Raw genomic sequence first — 21,413 nt, forward strand, 5'->3', positions numbered from 1 at the left:
GTACCCACACCATCTCTCTCTCTCTCTCTCTCTCCTCAGATGGCAGCAGTAAAGTCTTTTGAGGTACTGGCAGGCTGATCACTTGAGCGACCGTTGCCACCAGCTGCACAGGAAGATTGTCACCTGCCAGAAAGGTAATAGGACTGTCCTGGTAGCGCGTGTTCCAGTGTGTGGTGTGTGCATGTGCACTGAAGCCTGTGTGTGTGTGTGTGTGTGTGTGTGTGTGTGTGTGTGTGTGTGTGTGTGTGTGTGTGTGTGTGTGTGTGTGTGTGTGTGTGTGTGTGTGTGTGGCAGTGGCACGTGGATGGCTGGTGAGACAGCGTAACCGTCGCACACTGAGTTACCAGCAGAGGGAGCAGTGCAATGTGCAGCACTTCCTGCAGGGGGCGGAAGACCTGGGACTACGTACCTATGACAGCCTGGTCATACAGAACGCGGCCGACATCGCCCGGGAGAATGACCGCCTACGGGGCCATGTCCCACCCCTGGTGCCCCACCCCTCAGTGCCCCACCCCTCACCACGCCACATGTCATTGCCCCGCCCCTGGGGGAGAGGCCTGAACCTGTAGGCAAAGAAGAGGATTCACCCAAGAGGTGCGTTTTCCCTGCTTGAGTCCCTACACCTCTCTCACTGTTATTACAGTCAAAGTGCACTACCTAGTATTGGGACACAAGCACAACAGTGTTGTCCCGGGTGTTGTCCTAGAGTTAGTGTTGTCCCGGTGTTGTCTCAGTGTTAGTGTAGTCACAGTGTCGACTCAGTGTTGGTGTTGTCTCAGTGTTAGTGTTGTCCCGGTGTTGTCTCAGTGTTAGTGTTGTCTCGGTGTTGTCTCAGTGTTAGTGTTGTCTCAGTGAGGTCTCAGTGTTAGTGTTGTCTCAGTGTTAGTGTCGTCCCAGTGTTGTCTCAGTGTTAGTGTTGTCCCGGTGTTGTCTCAGTGTTAGTGTTGTCTCGGTGTTGTCTCAGTGTTAGTGTTGTCTCAGTGAGGTCTCAGTGTTAGTGTTGTCTCAGTGTTAGTGTTGTCTCGGTGTTGTCTCAGTGAGGTCTCAGTGTTAGTGTTGTCTCAGTGTTGTCTCAGTCTTGTCCTAGTGTCTAAAAGGAGCCATGTTACAGGTCTGTCTCAAGATTCGAAGCCTAATCCAAAGCTATTCATTTCATAATCAGCTTTTAACAAACAAATAAATAAATAAAACCAAAAACTACCACATTTATGACGTTTTTGAGTTCTACTTGTTGTTGCCAAATGTCTGAAGGAACATAGTGTTTGCCTCTGATGTCATTAACAGCAGTGGCATTTCTGAGCTGTTTGTTTGTTTGTTTGTGTGTGTGTGTGTGTGTGTGTGTGTGTGTGTGTGTGTGTGTGTGTGTGTGTGTGTGTGGTGTGTGTGTGTGTGTGTGTGTGTGTGTGTGTGTGTGTGTGTGTGTGTGTCAAACTTAGCTCCCACTTTAATGAGTTTTAAAGCTCAAGGACAATTTGTGGACAGTAGCTCATATTAACAAAATAACTTTCATAGTTAAGGCAACACATGACTGGGTCTTAATACCATTTCCTAACAAAGGATCCTAACATATGGTCTTAACACAGGGTCTTAATGCTTGGTCATCTTCTCCAAAAGCAGATGAGAGTCGCAGACATGCCAAAACATTCAAGACACTTTCTGTGTGTGTCAGAGTTTTCAAAATAATTTCTCTCTCTCTCTCTCTCTCTCTCTCTCTCTCTCTCTCTCTCTCTCTCTCTCTCTCTCTCTCTCTCTCTCTCTCTCTCTCTCCTCTCTCTCTCTCTCTGGACGAACAGATGGCAATGCCACATTTAAGGGGAAGTCTCAAACTAGTGGGCATATCTCATCACACTAGTAAATGTAGAGTGTAAGCAGTAGATCATCAGATCTGTGTCTGGTCATCTGTATCTTTGTTTGGTCTTTGGGCCTTCTAGAGCGCTGTAACTATGTTGGCTGTAGCCTTCTAGAGCGCTGTAACTATGTTGGCTGTAGCCTTCTAGAGCGCTGTAACTGTGTTGGCTGTAACCTTCTAGAGCGCTGTAGCTATGTTGGATGTAACCTTCTAGAGTGCTGTAGCTATGTTGGCTGTAGCCTTCTAGTGCGCTGTAGCTATGTTGGCTGTAGCTTTCTTTTAGAGCACTGTAACTGTGTTGGCTGTAGCCTTCTAGAGCGCTGTAACTGTTGGCTGTAGCCTTCTAGAGCGCTGTAACTATGTTGGCTGTAGCCTTCTAGAGCACTGTAGCTATGTTGGCTGTAGCCTTCTAGAGAGCTGTAGCTATGTTGGCTGTAACCTTCTAAAGCACTGTAGCTATGTTGGCTGTAGCCTTCTAGAGAGCTGTAGCTATGTTGGCTGTAGCCTTCTAGAGCGCTGTAACTGTTTTGGCTGTAGCCTTCTAGAGCACTGTAGCTATGTTTGCTGTAGCCTTCTAGAGCGCTGTAGCTATGTTAGCTGTAGCCTTCTAGAGCGCTGTAGCTATGTTGGCTGTAGCCTTCTAGAGCACTGTAGCTATGTTGGCTGTAGCATTCTAGAGCGCTGTAGCTATGTTAGCTGTAGCCTTCTAGAGAGCTGTAGCTATGTTGGCTGTAACCTTCTAGAGCACTGTAACTGTGTTGGCTGTAACCTTCTAGAGCGCTGTAGCTATGTTGGCTGTAACCTTCTAGAGCGCTGTGGCTAAGTTAGCTGTTGCCTTCTAGAGAGCTGTAGCTATGTTGGCTGTAGCCTTCTAGAGCACTGTAACTATGTTGGCTGTAGCCTTCTAGAGCACTATAACTATGTTGGCTGTAGCCTTCTAGAGCGCTGTAGCTATGTTGGCTTTAGCCTTTAGATCGCTGTAACTATGTTGGCTGTAGCCTTCTAGAGCGCTGTAGCTATGTTGGCTGTAGCCTTCTAGAGCGCTGTAGCTATGTTGGCTGTAGCCTTCTAGAGCACTGTAGCTATGTTGGCTGTAGCCTTCTAGAGCGCTGTAGCTATGTTGGCTGTAGCCTTCTAGAGCACTGTAGCTATGTTGGCTGTAGCCTTCTAGAGCGCTGTAGCTATGTTGGCTATAGTCTGTGTTAGTCATCATTTGCCCCCATATTTCCGTTTTGTATTGAAATCTGCCCTTTAGTGATCTGCTCACTCCAGTGACACACAAACACACATCTGCCTCTCCTCTACTTGCCAGAAACCCGTTCGTTCCAACCTGTAGGTGAGGGGAACCGTACCCTTGTGTGAGTTTCCCTGTCTGTAGCACACTGAGGGTGTTGTACCACTTCAAGGGTCAAGGGTAATTAATGTTTGAGTCATGCGTGAGGATGAAAATGAACTATATGCTGAATAATCGTTGATAAAGGACCAGTCCTGCACTAGCGCTGCAGTTCATGAACTGTACTCTCTGTTTATTTTCCTCTCAGGCCTGTAGAAAAGGCTGGGAGGATGACTGACACCATGGGCCGCACAGGGGGCCGGCCTCTCAGGCATTTCCGCTCCAGCTCTGTGCCAATCCCCCTGGTCATGGACAACGTGATACATTCTGAATTGGGCCACCAATTAAACAGCCCTGCAGCCAGTGGGCCATGCCAGTGAGGATGGCAACAGTGGGGGTCTATCTTCACCACGGAAGCAGCCCCCTCCAAAGCCTAAAAGAGACCCCCAACACACGCCTGAGCGCTTCGTATGAGGCGGTGAGCGCAGGGCTGAGTATCGCCCCCAAGGACAGCCCTGTGGAGAACCAGGCCTCACCCTCCGAAAGTCCCCAAAGACCCAGCTCTCCCCTACTGACCGTACGTACCACGCCACGATTGGTTATCACCGATTAGAGACCAGGACAATCATTTATAGTGATTTATAGCAAATGTTTTCATTCAGTTAGCGTTCAAAGAATAAATCAGGTCTGACTTATCAGTGTATAATGTATTCTTACATCTGTGCTTTCCAACCTGCTCCCAAATTGTAGCGCTGTCTAAGCCCCGCCCTCACAGTGATGATTACAGCACCATGATGAAGATCCCACCTCCCAAGCCCAAGCGCAGCCCCAACACCAAGCTGACCGGCTCCTACGAGGAGATCTCCGCCCCTGCTCCGCCCGTGCGCCCCACCGACATGAAGCTGGCGTGTCTGCTGCGCAGCGGCCACTGCCAGGGGCCTGGTGGCAGCGAGCCGCCTCCGAGGACGGCCCGCAGTCCGGCCTGCTCAGCCTGGGCCCGGGGCCCGACGAGGAGGACGTCTACATCGAGATGGTGGGAGCGTGGAGGGCCCTGAGCCAAGCGGAACCGGAACCCGCAGCCCCGAGCTGGGGGAGGCGGTTTACGAGGAGATGAAGTACTACCCCCCCGAGGAGGGCGGAGTCACGCCCCAGGCTAAGACGGAGACATGTAAGCCCGTCTCCCTAGTTCTGCCTAAGGACGCTGGAGCCCAAGAGGCCCGTGGCCCTGGTGGAGCACCCCAACACGCTCATAGGGAGACAGCAGAGCAAGGATGAGACGGCCTGTGATATTCCCGCCCCGTTTCCAACCTGCTGCCACACAGGCCCCCACTGCTGGTGTTCCCCCCTTCTCCGGTCACCTGCTCACCGGCCTCCGACGAGTCTCCCCTTACCCCACTGGAGGTGAAGAAGCTCCCTGTGTTTGAGACCAACCTCAACTACTCTAGCCAGGATGGGGGCAGCCCGCTCTCGCCCCAGTACACCCGCCAACGAGCCGACTCCTCCCCCAGCCTCTCTGTCCTGATGCCTGACAAATCCACCCCACCTCTAACCCCTCCCCCTCCCGTAGCCCCTCCCATAGTCCCGCCTCCGCCATACCGCCCACCGTCACACTTCCCTTTCCCCCCTGAAGCTACCTTCCTGGCTCTGACCCGCACAGCATCGGTAGCCAGCACGGACTGTACCAAAATGTCCCACAAAGGGGGGCTGGCCTAGCCGAGACACCCCCGGGCAGTGCCAAGCCACCCTACTCCCCGGCAAAGTCGACTCGGCCGGAGCCGCGCAGGGCGCACTCCTGCTCGTCCTCGCCCCTGCTGTTCAACCCAGCCAACGGGGAGACCCCTCACCAGCCCCCTGGACGAGCTCAACACTCTCTTCAGCTCGGGACGAACCCTGCTCCGCAAGTCCACCACGGGGAGGAAGATCAGAGATACTGGTGAGTGTGTGTGTGAGAGAATGTGTGTGGGTGTGTAAGTTCAACAGTGAGAATCTTTACAGCAGCACATGGAGCTTAAAGGCAGATCCCTCCCTAAAGAGATGTTTTCCCAGCACCACTGAGTTCTCAGTGGAGACCCCATGGAGAACACTGGTAGATATTCCTACAGAGGAGCACATTCCCCTGTAGTGGTTTCTTGGGAGCGCAGTTCCCCTTGTGCACTGTCAAAAAGACTCATGTCATTGTTTACAAAGAAGAAAATGTGGTTTTTTTTTGGTAAAGGCCAAGGTCGTGCTCTTCGAGGTCTCTTTGACGTCTCTTTGTGGTCTCTTTGAGAAGCGGTCGTACTAGTGTGTGGAATCTCAGTTGGCTTCAGGCCCATGGTGTTCCTCTGGTGTGAGAGCACTGCTACAGCACTGGGGCAGATCCACCAAGGCCCGACCATCAAAGCCAGAAGTTCTGCCACTGTGGGAGCTCCATGCACCCCACCCACACCAGCCCAGATGCCAGCGATGCTTCAGCATGTGTAACATCCTTCTGCTTAGTCTGGGCTACAGTGGGTTGGTTGATGCAACATTGACGCATATTCCTTCATCACGAGAAGCCACAAAACTCATAGACACAATAAAGTGCCCCCCGCAAAGACATATTACCCGTCTGTGTGTGTGTCTGTGTGTGTGTGTGTGTGGTGTGTGTCTGTGTCTGTGTTATTGAACATGCTTTAGCCCAATTCTTTAGCCCAGTCCCACTGTACTAAGAACACATCCCTGTCCTGCTGTAGTAGGAACACATTACTGTCCTGCTGTAGTAAGAACACATTATTGTCCTGCTGTAGTAATAATATGAATTCTTTACTGTCTTGCTGTAGTAGGAATACGTTCCTGTCCTGCTATAATACGAATAAGAACACATTACTGTCCCCCTGTATAAGAACACATTACTGTCCTGCTGTAGTAAGAACACATTACTGTCCTCCTGTATAAGAACACATTACTGTCCTGCTGTATTAACAACACATTACTGTCCCCCTGTATAAGAACACATTACTGTCCTGCTGTAGTAAGAACACATTACTGTTCCCCTGTAGTAAGAACACATTACCATCCCGCTGTAGTAACAACACATTACCGTCCCCCTGTAGTAAGAACACATTACTGTCCCCCTGTAGTAACAACACATTACTGTCCCCCTGTAGTAACAACACATTACTGTCCCCCTGTAGTAACAACACATTACTGTCCCCCTGTAGTAGGAATACATTACTGTCCCCCTGTAGTAGGAACACATTACTGTGTCCACCTGTATAAGAACACATTACTGTCCCCCTGTAGTAGGAATACATTACTGTCCCCCTGTAGTAAGAACACATTACTGTCCCCCTGTAGTAAGAACACATTACTGTCCCCCTGTATAAGAACACATTACTGTCCCCCTGTATAAGAACACATTACTGTCCCCCTGTAGTAACAACACATTACTGTCCCCCTGTAGTAACAACACATTACTGTCCCCCTGTAGTAACAGCACATTACTGTCTCCCTGTATAAGAACACATTACTGTCCCGCAGTAGTAACAACACCTTACTGTCCCCCTGTATAAGAACACATTACTGTCCCCCTGTATAAGAACACATTACTGTCCCCCTGTATAAGAACACATTACTGTCCCCCTGTAGTAACAACACATTACTGTCCCCCTGTAGTAACAACACATTACTGTCCCCCTGTAGTAAGAACACATTACTGTCCCCCTGTATAAGAACACATTACTGTCCCCCTGTATAAGAACACATTACTGTCCCCCTGTAGTAACAACACATTACTGTCCCCCTGTAGTAACAACACATTACTGTCCCCCTGTAGTAACAGCACATTACTGTCTCCCTGTATAAGAACACATTACTGTCCCGCAGTAGTAACAACACCTTACTGTCCCCCTGTATAAGAACACATTACTGTCCCCCTGTATAAGAACACATTACTGTCCCCCTGTATAAGAACACATTACTGTCCCCCTGTAGTAACAACACATTACTGTCCCCCTGTAGTAAGAACACATTACTGTCCGCTATAGTAACAACACATTACTGTCCCGCTATAGTAAGAACACATTATTGGCCCGCTGTAGTAAGAACACATTATTGTCCCGCTGTAGTAAGAACACATTACTGTCCCGCTGTAGTAAGAACACATTACTGTCCCCCTGTAGTAGGAACACATTACTGTCCCGCTGTAGTAAGAACACATTACTGTCCCCCTGTATAAGAACACATTACTGTCCCCCTGTATAAGAACACATTACTGTCCCGCTGTAGTAAGAACCCATTACCGTCCCCCTGTAGTAGGAACACATTACTGTCCCGCTGTAGTAAGAACACATTACTGTCCCCCTGTATAAGAACACATTATTGTCCCGCTGTAGTAAGAACACATTACTGTCCCGCTGTAGTAAGAACACATTACTGTCCCCCTGTATAAGAACACATTACTGTCCCCCTGTAGTAGGAATACATTACTGTCCCCCTGTAGTAAGAACACATTACTGTCCCCCTGTATAAGAACACATTACTGTCCCGCTGTAGTAGGAACACATTACTGTCCCCCTGTAGTAGGAACACATTACTGTCCCGCTGTAGTAGGAACACATTACTGTCCCCCTGTAGTAGGAACACATTACTGTCCCCCTGTATAAGAACACATTACTGTCCCCCTGTATAAGAACACATTACTGTCCCCCTGTAGTAGGAACACATTACTGTCCCGCTGTAGTAGGAACACATTACTGTCCCCCTGTATAAGAACACATTACTGTCCTGCTGCGCTCACATTTCACACACTGATTTGATCCTCCATTAGTCCAGGCCAGAATGTGTAAATGCAGGTCGTGTTCCGTGTAGCGGTCAAAGAATGATGCATTATTGGCATTAGGTGCATAAAAGCCACAGTTCTCATTAAAAAATGAATGAAAGGGTCATGGAATTATATGGGGACCCTAAACAAATCCTTAAGTCTTGGGCTGACCTTCTACAACAGTGTGATCCACATTGTGTCCACAGACCACTTCATATGTCATGCTTTAGTGAATTCGAAATCAGTGTGATGCTTTCTGTAGGAAGGATTGAAAGGGCTCAGAAGATACCTTTGTGCTTCTGAGGATGAAGACGTCAGCTCCTGTGTTATGATATGAAGCACATCTTAAGCCCACTTGATCAGCTCTGCTCTTATGATTTTCACATTCCTGTGCAAATGTGTATCTGCAGGTTAGGAACCTCGAGTGGTGGAGGACACAGGGGCTCAGAGGTATTAGCACCAGAGCCATCAATATTACATGAGCAGGAGATGATGTAGCCATGAAATATTAAATATCAAAGTCTGCCAGCCTACTGATGAGTGTGGGTCATTCTGTAGCCAAGTATGGGCAAATCCCTAGAGAAATCTGTGTGTGTGCATGTGTGTTTGTGTCCTAAGACAAATGTATTTGACATCCGAAAGGAGGAAATGACTCCTTGAATCACTGTCCGCAAATGTGTGTGTTAATCGTCTCAACATATGCGTAATCGTCGTCAAGCTGTTTATAAACGTGTCTCGTCAGTCCATTGTCGGCTGCGTGACAGTCTGACGCTCGGGAGTGTACACTGTTGCCAGCTTAGCCACCTGAGTCCCCGCGGCCCAGACCCTCGACAGGAAGACCGTCACACACAGCTCCTCTCGACAAGCCCCCTAGGGGGCCGATGCATATCGGTGTGTTTTTAGCGTTATTGCAAAAATGAAACCGCGATACCAATATTGCAGAAGACGGCAATGTTGCAATCACTCCTCCATGCCCGTCTTGGGTGTGAGACCCAACCACCCTCTCGTGTACGTTCACAGGGTCCAATGAATTTTGGTCCGAATAATTCAGTCCACTCTTCCACCACGGGTTCACCAGGATTCCCTGGTGTGTTTTAATATATTGCAGTCACAATATGTAGCAGTCCATCCCCAGGATATTACTATGGGCTCCAGCGTGGGGACTGATGGTTCTCTTCCTCCTGCATTACGCTGGCTTTTGGTAGTAGATCCACAGATCGATCTGGGTGTATATAAACGACTGGCTTCACTCTGACAGCCATCAGCAGGTCCTACAGGGGAACACAGAGCCTCTTCTTCACTCAGGTTCATCTCCTGCTTTATTAATGATCCGAACTGTCAGTCACCTTGAGTGAAAGGGGGGAGTTCTGGGGGTGTCATGTTCCACGCCATGTTTCAAATCCGTCTGGATTTAACAGGATGAGACGAGGATGATGAAACGGGATAATTAAGTAAAGAAAAAAAGGGCAGAGGAGGGTGGGGGGGGGGGTTCTAGCTGGGGAGGAAGTGTATATTTGTCCTTTAACTCCGTGGGATACGGATAATGCAGAAGTATGAATCAGTTTATGTCATTACTTTCTATCATGTCACCAGCGCTGCTGGAATGCCAGCTGGAACATCCTTTGGTCGTCGGGTTACGTTGGTCGTGCTGCGGGATGAGAGTCCCGCTCCCCGGGGGACGGGACGTTGGCTCGTCTGTGTGTTCAGCTCCAGACCTTGTTTGGCTCTTGCAGCTGGTGCTGTTGTGGAGGTGATGTGGGCTGGATGGTGTAATGGAAACTGGGCTGACGGAGGCGTGTGGCACGGGGCTTGGGGGGGGCGGCTGGTGTTGGTCAGCTGGCCTCTGTGCTAAATCTGTCACGGCGTCGGTTTCGATCGGAGCGCTCGTGGATGCCACGCGGCTTAGCGAGTCCCCCTCCGTTCCTGCCCACCCCGGCCCCCGATGCTTCCCGCACGACCAGGACTCACAGGACTGGTCCCGCAAGGCTGGCACGTCACTGTCTGTTAGGATGCATTGACATAGGATGCTACAGTTAGAGTGCGTCACTGCGAGGGTTTTAAATAACCAGCGTGAGAATCAGGATTACTGGATTCACCAGCACTTGTCTGCTACACTAATTGCTTTGGCATGCTGGACAGTGATTAATGGAGTGTTGCACTGACACACCATGAGGCCACTGACATTACTGACGCACTATGAAGCCACTGATATTACTGACACAGTATGGAATAAATATACAAGGCACAACAGAAAAACACCACCACAAATTGCACTATTTACATAATTCACATTAGAGGTGATCATACAAATGGTACATTTCACATGTTTCATTTCCGTGTGCAAAATGATCTCTGAATCCTGGAATAAGACGGCGACTCCCAGGAAGGCGTGAGTGTGAGCACCGTGTGGAACTTAAGCCTCTTTCTGTCTTCCCACAGGTTTCTCCAACTCCAACATGAACCTGCCAGGGCGGGAGGAGCAATGCCCCACCTCCTCATCACCCCAGCTGCAGGACAGGAACGCCAATAACCACACCTCCCCCAACTCACCAAGCCCCGCCCCCATCGAGAACGGCAACCAGATCTCCAACGGTAAGGCCGTTCTGAGTGGTAGGATCTCACTAAACCTGAACAGGAACAGGCTAGATTGAAATTGAAATTCACCATGGAGAAATTCTTAAAGAAGACCTCATGTAAAATGTGTTTAAATACTCTATACCTACCCCTTCATTACCTGTCTTGGCATGGCCCAATGAATAATCATAATGGTGATGGGGAAATGAATTATTCATCTCCCTTAGGGAAAAATATAATAATTCCAAAGTCCAGTTTCCTGAGAGTGGCGGGCGACGCCTCCAGGGGAGGGGCTTAACCAGTCACATGATTTGTCTGCTTGTCCTTGGCTCAGGTGACCATGAGTCAGAGGGGAGACAGAGAGGCACTCAGATATGGGGAGAGAGAGAGAGGGGGAGAGGGAGAGAGAGAGAGAGAGAGAGAGAGAGGGAGAGATAGGCACTCAGAAGTAGAGAGTACAAACAGGCCATGTGGAGCATGGTGAGGAGAGAGAGAGAGAGAGAGAGAGAGAGAGAGAGAGAGAGAGGGAGAGAGAGAGAGAGGGAGAGAGGGAGAGAAAGAAAGGGATGGAGAGAGCATGTGAAGCACATGAGTGCCGTGGAGACGGGGAGCGAGTGGGGATGGGTGGATGAAGGGTGGATGAAGGGTGGATGAAGTGAACTGACCCAGACGCTATCATCAAGGTGGCCTGTGATTAGTGTGAGAGGTCCTGGAGTTGATAAAGTGATCTGCCTGGATCCCCTCGGTCCAGCCAGGGTTCCTGCCTCTCTGTCTCTGTCCTACTTTTTGTCTCCCTCTGTGTTAAATGCTTGCGTGTCCTTTCCTGTCTTCGGTTGGGTCCTTTCCTGTCTGGTGGACCTGGTGTCATACCTGCTAGAGGCATGAAAGTCTCAACATGATCTCAGTAGTACAGCAGTGCCCCGTATCACTTCATCACTGTGGGTTTTCCACCATCCAGTCAGTGTTAGGAGAAGCATCGCAAAGTCTGTGTTTGCTGCTTCCACAAGTAATGCCTTTAATGTGAAGAGGTGGGCGTGTGGCGTTGAGTTTGGCATCAGCGTATTTCATCTTCTCTGAGCAGGGACGCTGGAGGATGAAGGACACAAGTCTAATGCACCTGCTGCTTCGACACTGCACAGACATATGGACAGCCATCACACTCAGGTAAGGTAAACACACACAAACACACACACACACACACACACACACACACACACACACACACACACACACCCCGTCGTCAAGCCCTCTGTGGCTGTGGTGGTCTCTCGGTACCCTCTCTGTGCCCCGGGTCATCATGGGTAATGAGAGTGAGAGTGTCTGCCGTGAGCGCGCAGATCCATCGCTCTGCCAGATGAGCCCGTGGGGAGGGGATCCGGAGATCACGCAGACGGCCGTGTGGCTGTGTGGAGGGGCGGAGCAAGGGAGGGGTGGGGGAGGGGAGGGGCGGAGCAAGAGAGAGGCCGGAGCAAGGGAGGGATGGAGCTAGATGGGGCGGAGCAAGGAAGGGGCGGGGCAGGGGAGGGGCTGAGCTGGATAGGGGCGGAGCAAGGCTGGAGCCACCACTCCACAGCCTGCTCGTGGTTCTCCTCCTGTCAGCACATGTACTATGAGCAGTCCAGGACTTTACACTTTAATGAAGAAACACGGAGCAGATCGGGAGGTTTCAACCTCTATAACACCATCTCTCTCACTAACTCTCTCTTTCTTTCTCTCTCTCCCTTTGACTCTCTTGCACTTCTTCATCCCTCTGTCATTTCTCATTCTCTCTCTCTCTCTCTCTCTCTCCCATCCTCCACAGTCTTTATGGAGACCCACTGTTGTGACAGCTAAATAAAGTCAGTTGCCATGGCGTTTATGATGTCCGCGGTGGACTTCCAGACACCTGCCCACGTGCACCACGCCTGACACGAGCGCGAGACACGCATGTGGGCTGAGTACGGGGCCACCGCCAAACATCTGGTCTCATGACATATGTGTGAGGTGACCACCATGACATGTGTCATACGTAACACGTGACCGATGGCCAGCGCGATCAGGCAAAGGCCTAAATCAGTCCGAACGCTGCAGTCTGCGTGCTGTCTAAGTGACTTACAGTCTCAGCCGTGATGTATATGACATACGTGTAGCACGTCTGGCACAGAGCTGTCACTCCTGGGAAGAAGACAGGTAGAAGGAAGAAGGGCTATTATAGAACACAGAGGTAGTGGGCAAATATAGAGCGGGGGGGGAGGAGGAGGGGGTGTCGCTATTAATGGTCATTCATTCTACCCCAGAGACCGCAGGCCATGTTTGCAGGATGATGTCGAGGGCATCTCAAGCCAGCCAGCCAGCCAGGATATAGAATTTATTATGGGTGGCAGTCATGTGTTTACTGCGCAAGCCTTTGAAGAGAGCTACAGTTGCAGAGATGAGATGAATTCCTCTCATTGCTTCCTTGCACAGCAATGGGATTAGAGCTTATCGGTCGTCCATTAGCAGGGTCTGGGATATGCACCTCACGCCAGATCTGTGAACCTTCCTCACCTACCCATAAAGAAGAGAGAGTTATAGTAATAGAAATGTGCTTTTATTAGGACAGAGAGAGAGAATGAGGGAGAGCAAGTGTGTGTGTGTGTGTGTGTGTGTGTGTGTGTGTGTGTGTGTGTGTGTGTGTGTGTGTGTGTGTGTGTGTGTGTGTGTGTGTGTGTGTGTGTGTGTCTGTCTCTACCCATCATATGGATCTCCCTGCTGCGGGCATCTCATTATGCAAAATGTGCTAAGTAATAATGATTTATGAATATGTATATATAGGTCAGTGTGCTCTCTGCTGCACTTCATCCCCAACGTACGTGTGTGTGGAGTAAACCCCTGCGGCCCACTTGTCATTGAATGTAAAGCCAGTGAGTAGTTCTCATTAGCTGTTACGTCCAAGTGCGAGGCGATCTCCTCCCTGCATGGCCGACTCACGGCCGTCATTCAAACCCACCGAGGGAGGGAGCGTGAGGGTGGACGGGTTGTCTGGTGTGAGAGGAGCGTGAAGTGTCGTAGCTCCTCTGCACCGGCCTTGGAGACCTTCACTCGTGGTCCATCCTCCACCCAAAGTCAAGGGACATCCACCCGTTACTGTGACGAACGCACAAGGGCACACGGTGTGGGTTCCTAGCTGATCTCGTGAGCTCTCCTGAGCAGACTCCCTCCGTCTCACTGTCTCATGACAGCCCCTCCCCCACCACCTTTCCCTTTCTCTTTTTTTCATTTTTTTTTCCCTCTGCGGTCCGACGGCTCGACCGCGTTCCCTTCGCCTCCTCGGTAACTGAAACTTCCCTAAACCCCCGCTCCCTCCAGCTTTGTTGTGTTTTGTTAGGAGACGCTCCCTCTGGGCGCACTCAGTGCCCTAGCGTCTCCGGTTACCAGATCCCATTCAACCCTCCGTCCACTTCCTCTGTCACATGATAGGGTCAGGGTCACATGATAGGGTCAGTCACATGACTGCTTGGAAACCAGGAAGCTCGTGTAGATGTGGAGACGAGCCTGTAAGAAAGCCGCCTTAAGTGATAAACATGTCATACAGACGTGCACGTCTCTTGCGCTTTAAATAAAGCTTTAAGTATTCATGGGCGTGATAAAATATTCACAGGTACAGAATAACCCAACCCCCCCCTCCCCCCCCCCCTCCCCCCCCAAACCGCCGTGAAGGCAATCGAGCTAAACTCAGGCGATCTGAAACCAGAACCTTTACTGCACACTGTAAGACAGGCTGTGTACTTCTGCAGAACTAATTCTACACTTCATGCTAGTCACCCTACACTGCCAATGGGACTTTCAGAGACCCAAACACGTGAGCACGGTATGAGTTTAAAAAGCGCCCCAAATCTTAGCCCACACGTCAGGCCTTCCTAACCAGTTTCATTCCTAGTTCACCAATTTAGATCACCAATTTAGATCACCAATTTTACACACATTTTGGCTGTGCCTGGACCCTACAAAACATCAAATGATTAGCAAAAGATTAGTACATGTAACTAGCCAAAGTGCAGACCATGCATGCTGGTATCAAATTGGGACAAACCACTGTGGTACCCAGTCATGCTGCAAAGCAAACCAGGACAGACCTTCAAACACAAACCAGGACAGACCATCAAACACAAACTAGCACAGACATTCAAACACAAACCAGGACAGACCTTCAAACACAAACTAATACAGACCTTCAAACACAAACCATTACAGACCTATAAATACAAACCAGTACAGACCTTCAAACACAAACCAGTACAGACCCTCAAACACAAACCAGTACAGACCCTCAAACACAAACTAGTACAGACCTTCAAACACAAACCAGTACAGACCTTCAAACACAAACTAGTACAGACATTCAAAACAAACCATTACAGACCTTCAAATACAAACCAGGACAAACCTTCAAACACAAACCAGGACAGACCCTCAAACACAAACCAGGACAGACCCTCAAACACAAACTAGTACAGACCCTCAAGCACAAACCAGTACAGACCCTCAAACACAAACCAGGACAGACATTCAAAACAAACCATTACAGACCTTCAAATACAAACCAGGACAGACTTTCAAACAGAAACCAGGACAGACTTTCAAACAGAAACCAGTACAGACCTTCAAACACAAACTAGTACAGACCTTCAAACACAAACTAGTACAGACCTTCAAACACAAACTAATACAGACATTCAAACACAAACCAGGTACAGACCTTCGAACACAAACCAGTACAGACCTTCAAACACAAACTAGTACAGATATCGAAACAGATGCCAGTCAAGATCTTGAAACATAAACCAATGCCGATCTTGAAACACAAACCACCTCAGATCTTCAAACACAAACCAGTGAAGATCTTCAGGCAGACAGTTCCAGCTCATGGTTTGTGTGGTCTAGCTGGATGAAAGCCAGATGGCTCCTCCATTACACCCGACTGACCCCGGCAGAGGTCAGCTTCAGAAGCTGCACTCCAGCTCATAATGTCCTTATGGCTCTCGGAAGCCACAGCCAGCCCTCTTAGTGCACGCGCCTCGTCCCCTGTGGCTAACGTCCCCCACCCGGAACACGTCTGCCCGACAGGCTTGACTGGCCAGCATGCACACGTCTCTGTTCCTTCACCACATCCGCTCGCCATCGATCCGCGTTGTAAAATAATAAGAAAAAAAAACATCTCTGCGCAGAATAGTGCGATGGTTAATTATTGATCGGGTTAGCTCGGCCGGAGACACGGGTCGAGAGTGGGGGAAATGCTGTATTTTTATCGGTGTTCCGATCTGGTTGGAGGGGATAGTTCCTGAGGGGGTCAAGAAGGACACATGGGGGAGCAAAGTGTTTCCTCTTCACTTATCCACTCATCCCCCCCCGCGCTAATGGAGCGATCCTGTCTCGCCTGCCACCGCCAGAGACGCTTCCTGGCCTTGGAGAGTCATCTGGTACGACTGACTGCTTCGGGTCATGATGGCCGAGACTCTGAGCACAAACTTGTTTTTTTTAGAACCTGGGTTAGATTTTGGAAAGCTGAGGTTTGGTTTCCCGCCTCCCGACCTGGCCCGACGTCGTCTTCCACGTTTAGTGCTTTTCCTAATGAGGGGACTTTCCTGTAGTAGCTGTGAAGAGCTTCACTCTGAGCGCAGAGGGACACGGAGGTGTCCATGACCTTTGAACTGCAGCAGGTCCATGAGGGTTTGCAGGGGTCATGACGGTAATGCCGTGTTGGGCAGCACACACAGCTGGTTCACCTTTGAGTTTTACTCGTGTGTGAGTATCTCACTCTTGCCACTGTCCTAGTTGTGTTCTCTCCTCTAAAAAAACTCTCTCTCTCTCTCTCTCTCTCTCTCTCTCTCTCTCTCTCTCTCTCTCTCTCTCTCGCAGAGAGCACACCTCACCTTCTCGCCCTTCGGGGCAGGGGCGGCGCTGTAGACTGGGCGTGGCTTGTGTCTGCGTAGGGATTGGGTGAGTATGCTCAACCCCACCCCAACCTCATTGCTTTACTCCACCTGGGCCAATCCCTCTTTACATCTTAATGGCGGGAAACTCCAGCAAATGTCCATCCTAGTGGGATAAGCCGCCCGAATGTCCAATCAGCCCTGATTTAACACAATTTAATCAGGTCCTTCAGTTACATCTGAATAGAGGCAGGTGTGCTAGAGGAACTCAATTCTGGGCTGTAATCTGCAGGACTAGACACTGCTGTAAAGACTCTGTGAGCAGAAGATTTAGAGTCACCAGCTTCAGCACTGGTCTACTTTGAAAGTTTGAGAAGGTCACGCAAAGGGGTATACATGCTCAAAGTGATAAACCAAAATAAATAACAACAACAACGACAACAACATTTTACCAAACTCCTTTTTCGTCCTCATACAAGCCCCCCCCCCATGTACCCACCCATCCCCCCACCTGCACACCCACCCAGTTCTGCACACCCCCCCTCTCTCTCCTCGGCTTCACCGTACGCCCGGGGCGATTCACAGACGTGTGTGTCCATGCTCCTGGCACACACACACACACACACCTTCCCTGCCCCCAGGCCACGGACGCAGACCTGCCCTAATGTACAACAGCTCACACACACGTTTGTGTAGACAACCCAATCATGTCCAGGTTTGCTTTGGATATTGTACAGCGTGTACTTTGTAGGCATTTAATATTTGTAAATATATAAGTGAAATATTGAATTTAACTTTTTGTAATAATGGTTTCCATTATGTAGTTTGTATTTGCAACATCCTGTGTGTGTGGGTGTGTGTGTGCTTGCGTGCATGCGTGTGAGTGTGAGTGTGTGTGTGTGTGTGTGTGTGTGTGTGTGTGTGTGTGTGTGTGTGTGTGTGCGCGCGCGTGCGCATGCATGCGTGTGTGTGTGTGTGTGTGCGTATGTGTGTGTGTGTCTCTTTTGTGTTGTAAGTGCAGTAGCTAAGCAGTATCGACCACATTATCTTCTTCATTTTCAACTCTTTTCCTCTGCTGGCCCATTGGTCTGTTGGGATGCCTTTCCTGCTGTGTTTCCCCTCTTCAGGATTGTAGGGCTCAGGTCAGAGGGGCCAGCTGTAGCCTGGCTCATCCCTGAAAGCAAACTGTTGTCTCAGGATTGATTCTTCCTGATCTGGCAACCGGCTCCACATTGATGCGTGAAAGAGCTCCTTACACCCAGGAGGCTGGCAGACACGAAAAGGGATGTTGCTAGCCACAAATCCAATCAGTGTGTGTGTGTGTGTGTGTGAGTGTGAGTGTTTGGGTGAGTGTGAGTGTGTGGGTGAGTGTGAGTGTGTGTGAGAGATAGAGAGAGAGAGAGAGAAAGAGAGAGAGAGAGAAAATACATAGATTGCATTGGGTTTATCATAGTCATTATGATGATGATGATGATGATCAAAAATGATGATAATAAAATCATATTTATATATTGGATACAAATTACAAAATTCTTTCCAGAACGTGTGTGTGTGTGTGTGTGTGTGTGTGTGTGTGTGTGTGTGTGTGTGTGTGTGTGTGTGTGTGTGTGTGTGTGTGTGTGCAAGTGTGTGTGTTTGTGTGTATATCTGGTCTGATTGACTGTAGTGTGATCACAACAAACAGTCTGACAGAGGCATGTATCCCAACGTCTGAGTCTGCACTGTGATGTGAGCTGCGCACCAGTCCCCCAACACACACACACACACACACACACACACACACACGTGCGCGCTGTCTAAACAACACCTCCCATTCTCATCATCCCCGTCACCCAATCACAGTGCAGCGACTGGCCGGTCCGTCCTTCTCCTCCATGGCTGTGCGGCGGGGCTAATCTTCGGTCAGACAGGCTCGGTTCAGCCCGAGGGATCGATGAGGCACTTCTGGCCCTCACCATTCAGCCGCCCTCCAGAACGGAGACCTAATGAAGACGGCCTGTACTTCCCCACACAGCAGCTGTGATTATCACACGCTACTACAACGAGAACGGAGGACACGTACAGACAAAGGAGGAAAGACACAGGAATGAGACGGGAGACTAGAGGAGACCAGGACGAGTTACGAGACAAAGACGAAGATGTACCGCTGATTCTAGATTATCCCTGTGCTATATGCACCCGTTACTGGACCTCGGGGTTTATTTGTTATCTCTAAAACCCGCCACACGGGTGTGAAATGTGGACGTGTGTTGACGAGTGTTTCAGTCAGATCTGGGGTTGTGTGGCCCGTCCAACGTGTCGGCGGTTGTCACGGTGTCGTCTCCGCTGTAACTTCCTCGTCGCTGTGACCGCTCTCGTGCCTTTTCGAGATCGCTTTAATAGGGTGTAGGGTTAATGTAGTCTGCACGTCACCGTGGCGACCGTGGGCACGGAGAGGCTCTGACAGGGTCATTGTGTGCCGTTGACCTTTCAGTGCAGTGACGGTCCGGAATGTTCCCTCGCTGAGGTCCGGCTTCCTGAGTCCGTGAGGGGGAGGAGCTAGGATGAATTTAGTAGGCTGTCACAGGCCTCTTCTTCTCGGGGGGGGTGGGGTCATTTCAGATTGACTCCTCCTACATCCCGAACACCTACTATTTACATACACATGCTCTCGCAAAATCTCCAAAAGCCCGATATATCGTTGAACACTGGATGTGGCAGTGTCAGTGTTCTGAAGCAAATTCTGATTGATTCTCTCAACAGATCAAGATGTTTTACAATTTGATGGTTGAGATGTATTTGACTTGTAAGTTATGCAGCGTTTATGCAGTCGAAGGACTTTGAAAAGCAGAACCTTCGACACCTCTGACATCTGACACTTCACACGCACAGGGCCATTGATCACATTAGAATTGCAAAAACTGCAATATTTCATCAATATAGTGTAAATGAGTTCCAATAAGCCCCTGTTGCATATTCATGAAGTCATAATCCTTCCTTAGTATTATTGTGTGCATGCATTGGTAAATAGTTAATGACCACTGAGTGTTAGTAAAAACAAAAAAGGCACACTTTCAGGGGAGTGTGTGTGTGTGTGTTTCCATAGAGCTGTGGCATCAGAGAATAGGCCATTAGATAGGTGTACATTATAGGCTGCTTCATATGCAGGGTGTGTGTGTGTGTGTGTGTGTGTGTGTGTGTGTGTGTGTGTGTGTGTGTGTGTGTGTGTGTGTGTGTGTGTGTGCGTGCGTGCGTGCGTGTATGGGTTTGTGTGTATAGGTGTGTGTGTGTGTGTGTGGGGGGGGGGGGGGGGGGGTGTGGATGGGTGTGTGCGTGTGTGTGTGTGTGTGGGGGGGGGGTCTCCTGCATCCCTCTGGGTTTACTACATCTCTGCAATGCAGTGTTTCTCAGCGCTGGCTTAGCTAAGCACTCGTAGTCTCCCCACCCTGCATCCACCCTGTCCCCCACACTACATCCACTCTATCTCCACCCTGTCCCCTACACTACATCCACCCTATCTCCACCCTGTCTCCACACTACATCCACTCTATCTTCACCCTGTCCCCACACTACATCCACCCTATCTTCACCCTGTCCCCACACTACATCCACCCTATCTTCACCCTGTCCCCACACTACATCCACCCTGTCCCCTACACTACATCCACCCTATCTCCACCCTGTCCCCACACTACATCCACCCTATCTCCACCCTGTCCCCACACTACATCCACCCTATCTTCACCCTGTCCCCACACTACATCCACCCTATCTTCACCCTGTCCCCACACTACATCCACCCTGTCCCCTACACTACATCCACCCTATCTCCACCCTGTCCCCACACTACATCCACTCTATCTCCACCCTGTCCCCCACACTACATCCACCCTATCTTCACCCTGTCCCCACACTACATCCACCCTATCTCCGCCCTGTCCCCCACACTACATCCACCCTATCTCCACCCTGTCCCCCACACAACATCCACCCTTTCTCCACCCTGTCCCCACACTACATCCACTCTATCTCCGCCCTGTCCCCACACTACATCCACTCTATCCCCACCCTGTCCCCACATTACATCCACCCTATCTCCGCCCTGTCCCCACACTACATCCACCCTATCTCCGCCCTGTCCCCACACTACATCCACCCTATCTCCACCCTGTCCCCACACTACATCCACCCTATCTCCACCCTGTCCCCACACTACATCCACCCTATCTCCGCCCTGTCCCCACACTACATCCACCCTATCTCCGCCCTGTCCCCTACACTACATCCACCCTATCTCTGCCCTGTCCCCACACTACATCCACCCTATCTCCACCCTGTCTCCACCCTGTCCCCCACACTACATCCACCCTATCTCCACCCTGTCCCCCACACTACATCCACCCTATCTCCACACTGTCTCCACACTACATCCACCCTGTCTCCACCCTGTCCCCACACTACATCCACCCTATCTCCACCCTGTCCCCACACTACATCCACCCTATCTCCACACTGTCTCCACACTACATCCACCCTATCTCCACACTGTCTCCACACTACATCCACCCTATCTCCACCCTGTCTCCACCCTGTCCCCCACACTACATCCACCCTGTCTCCACCCTGTCCCCACACTACATCCACCCTAACTCCACCCTGTCCCCTACACTACATCCACCCTATCTCCACCCTGTCCCCACACTACATCCACCCTGTCCCCACACTACATCCACTCTATCTTCACCCTGTCCCCACACTACATCCACCCTATCTCCACCCTGTCCCCCACACTACATCCACTCTATCTCCACCCTGTCCCCACACTACATCCACTCTATCTCCACCCTGTCCCCACACTACATCCACCCTATCTCCACCCTGTCCCCACACTACATCCACCCTATCTCCACCCTGTCCCCACACTACATCCACCCTATCTCCACCCTGTCTCCACACTACATCCACCCTATCTTCACCCTGTCCCCACACTACATCCACCCTATC

General features: G+C 50.3%; 1 protein-coding gene across 1 annotated transcript in view; it reads left to right on the plus strand.

The window, feature by feature from the left end:
- myo16 (myosin XVI) overlaps positions 1–21,413 on the plus strand; it is an 88,129-nt gene that overhangs the window by 60,906 nt on the left and 5,810 nt on the right. The window contains 17 exon segments of the mRNA XM_076995942.1: positions 47–134; positions 295–474; positions 528–594; positions 3,391–3,531; positions 3,533–3,626; positions 3,628–3,727; positions 3,730–3,759; positions 3,933–4,120; positions 4,123–4,245; positions 4,248–4,378; positions 4,380–4,486; positions 4,489–4,884; positions 4,887–5,011; positions 5,013–5,115; positions 10,405–10,557; positions 11,621–11,708; positions 16,417–16,497. Coding sequence (XP_076852057.1) covers positions 47–134; positions 295–474; positions 528–594; positions 3,391–3,531; positions 3,533–3,626; positions 3,628–3,727; positions 3,730–3,759; positions 3,933–4,120; positions 4,123–4,245; positions 4,248–4,378; positions 4,380–4,486; positions 4,489–4,884; positions 4,887–5,011; positions 5,013–5,115; positions 10,405–10,557; positions 11,621–11,708; positions 16,417–16,497 — 2,195 coding nt within the window.

This window comes from Brachyhypopomus gauderio, unplaced genomic scaffold (genome assembly GCF_052324685.1).
Source record: "Brachyhypopomus gauderio isolate BG-103 unplaced genomic scaffold, BGAUD_0.2 sc291, whole genome shotgun sequence".
In the NCBI taxonomy this organism is placed as follows: domain Eukaryota; kingdom Metazoa; phylum Chordata; class Actinopteri; order Gymnotiformes; family Hypopomidae; genus Brachyhypopomus; species Brachyhypopomus gauderio.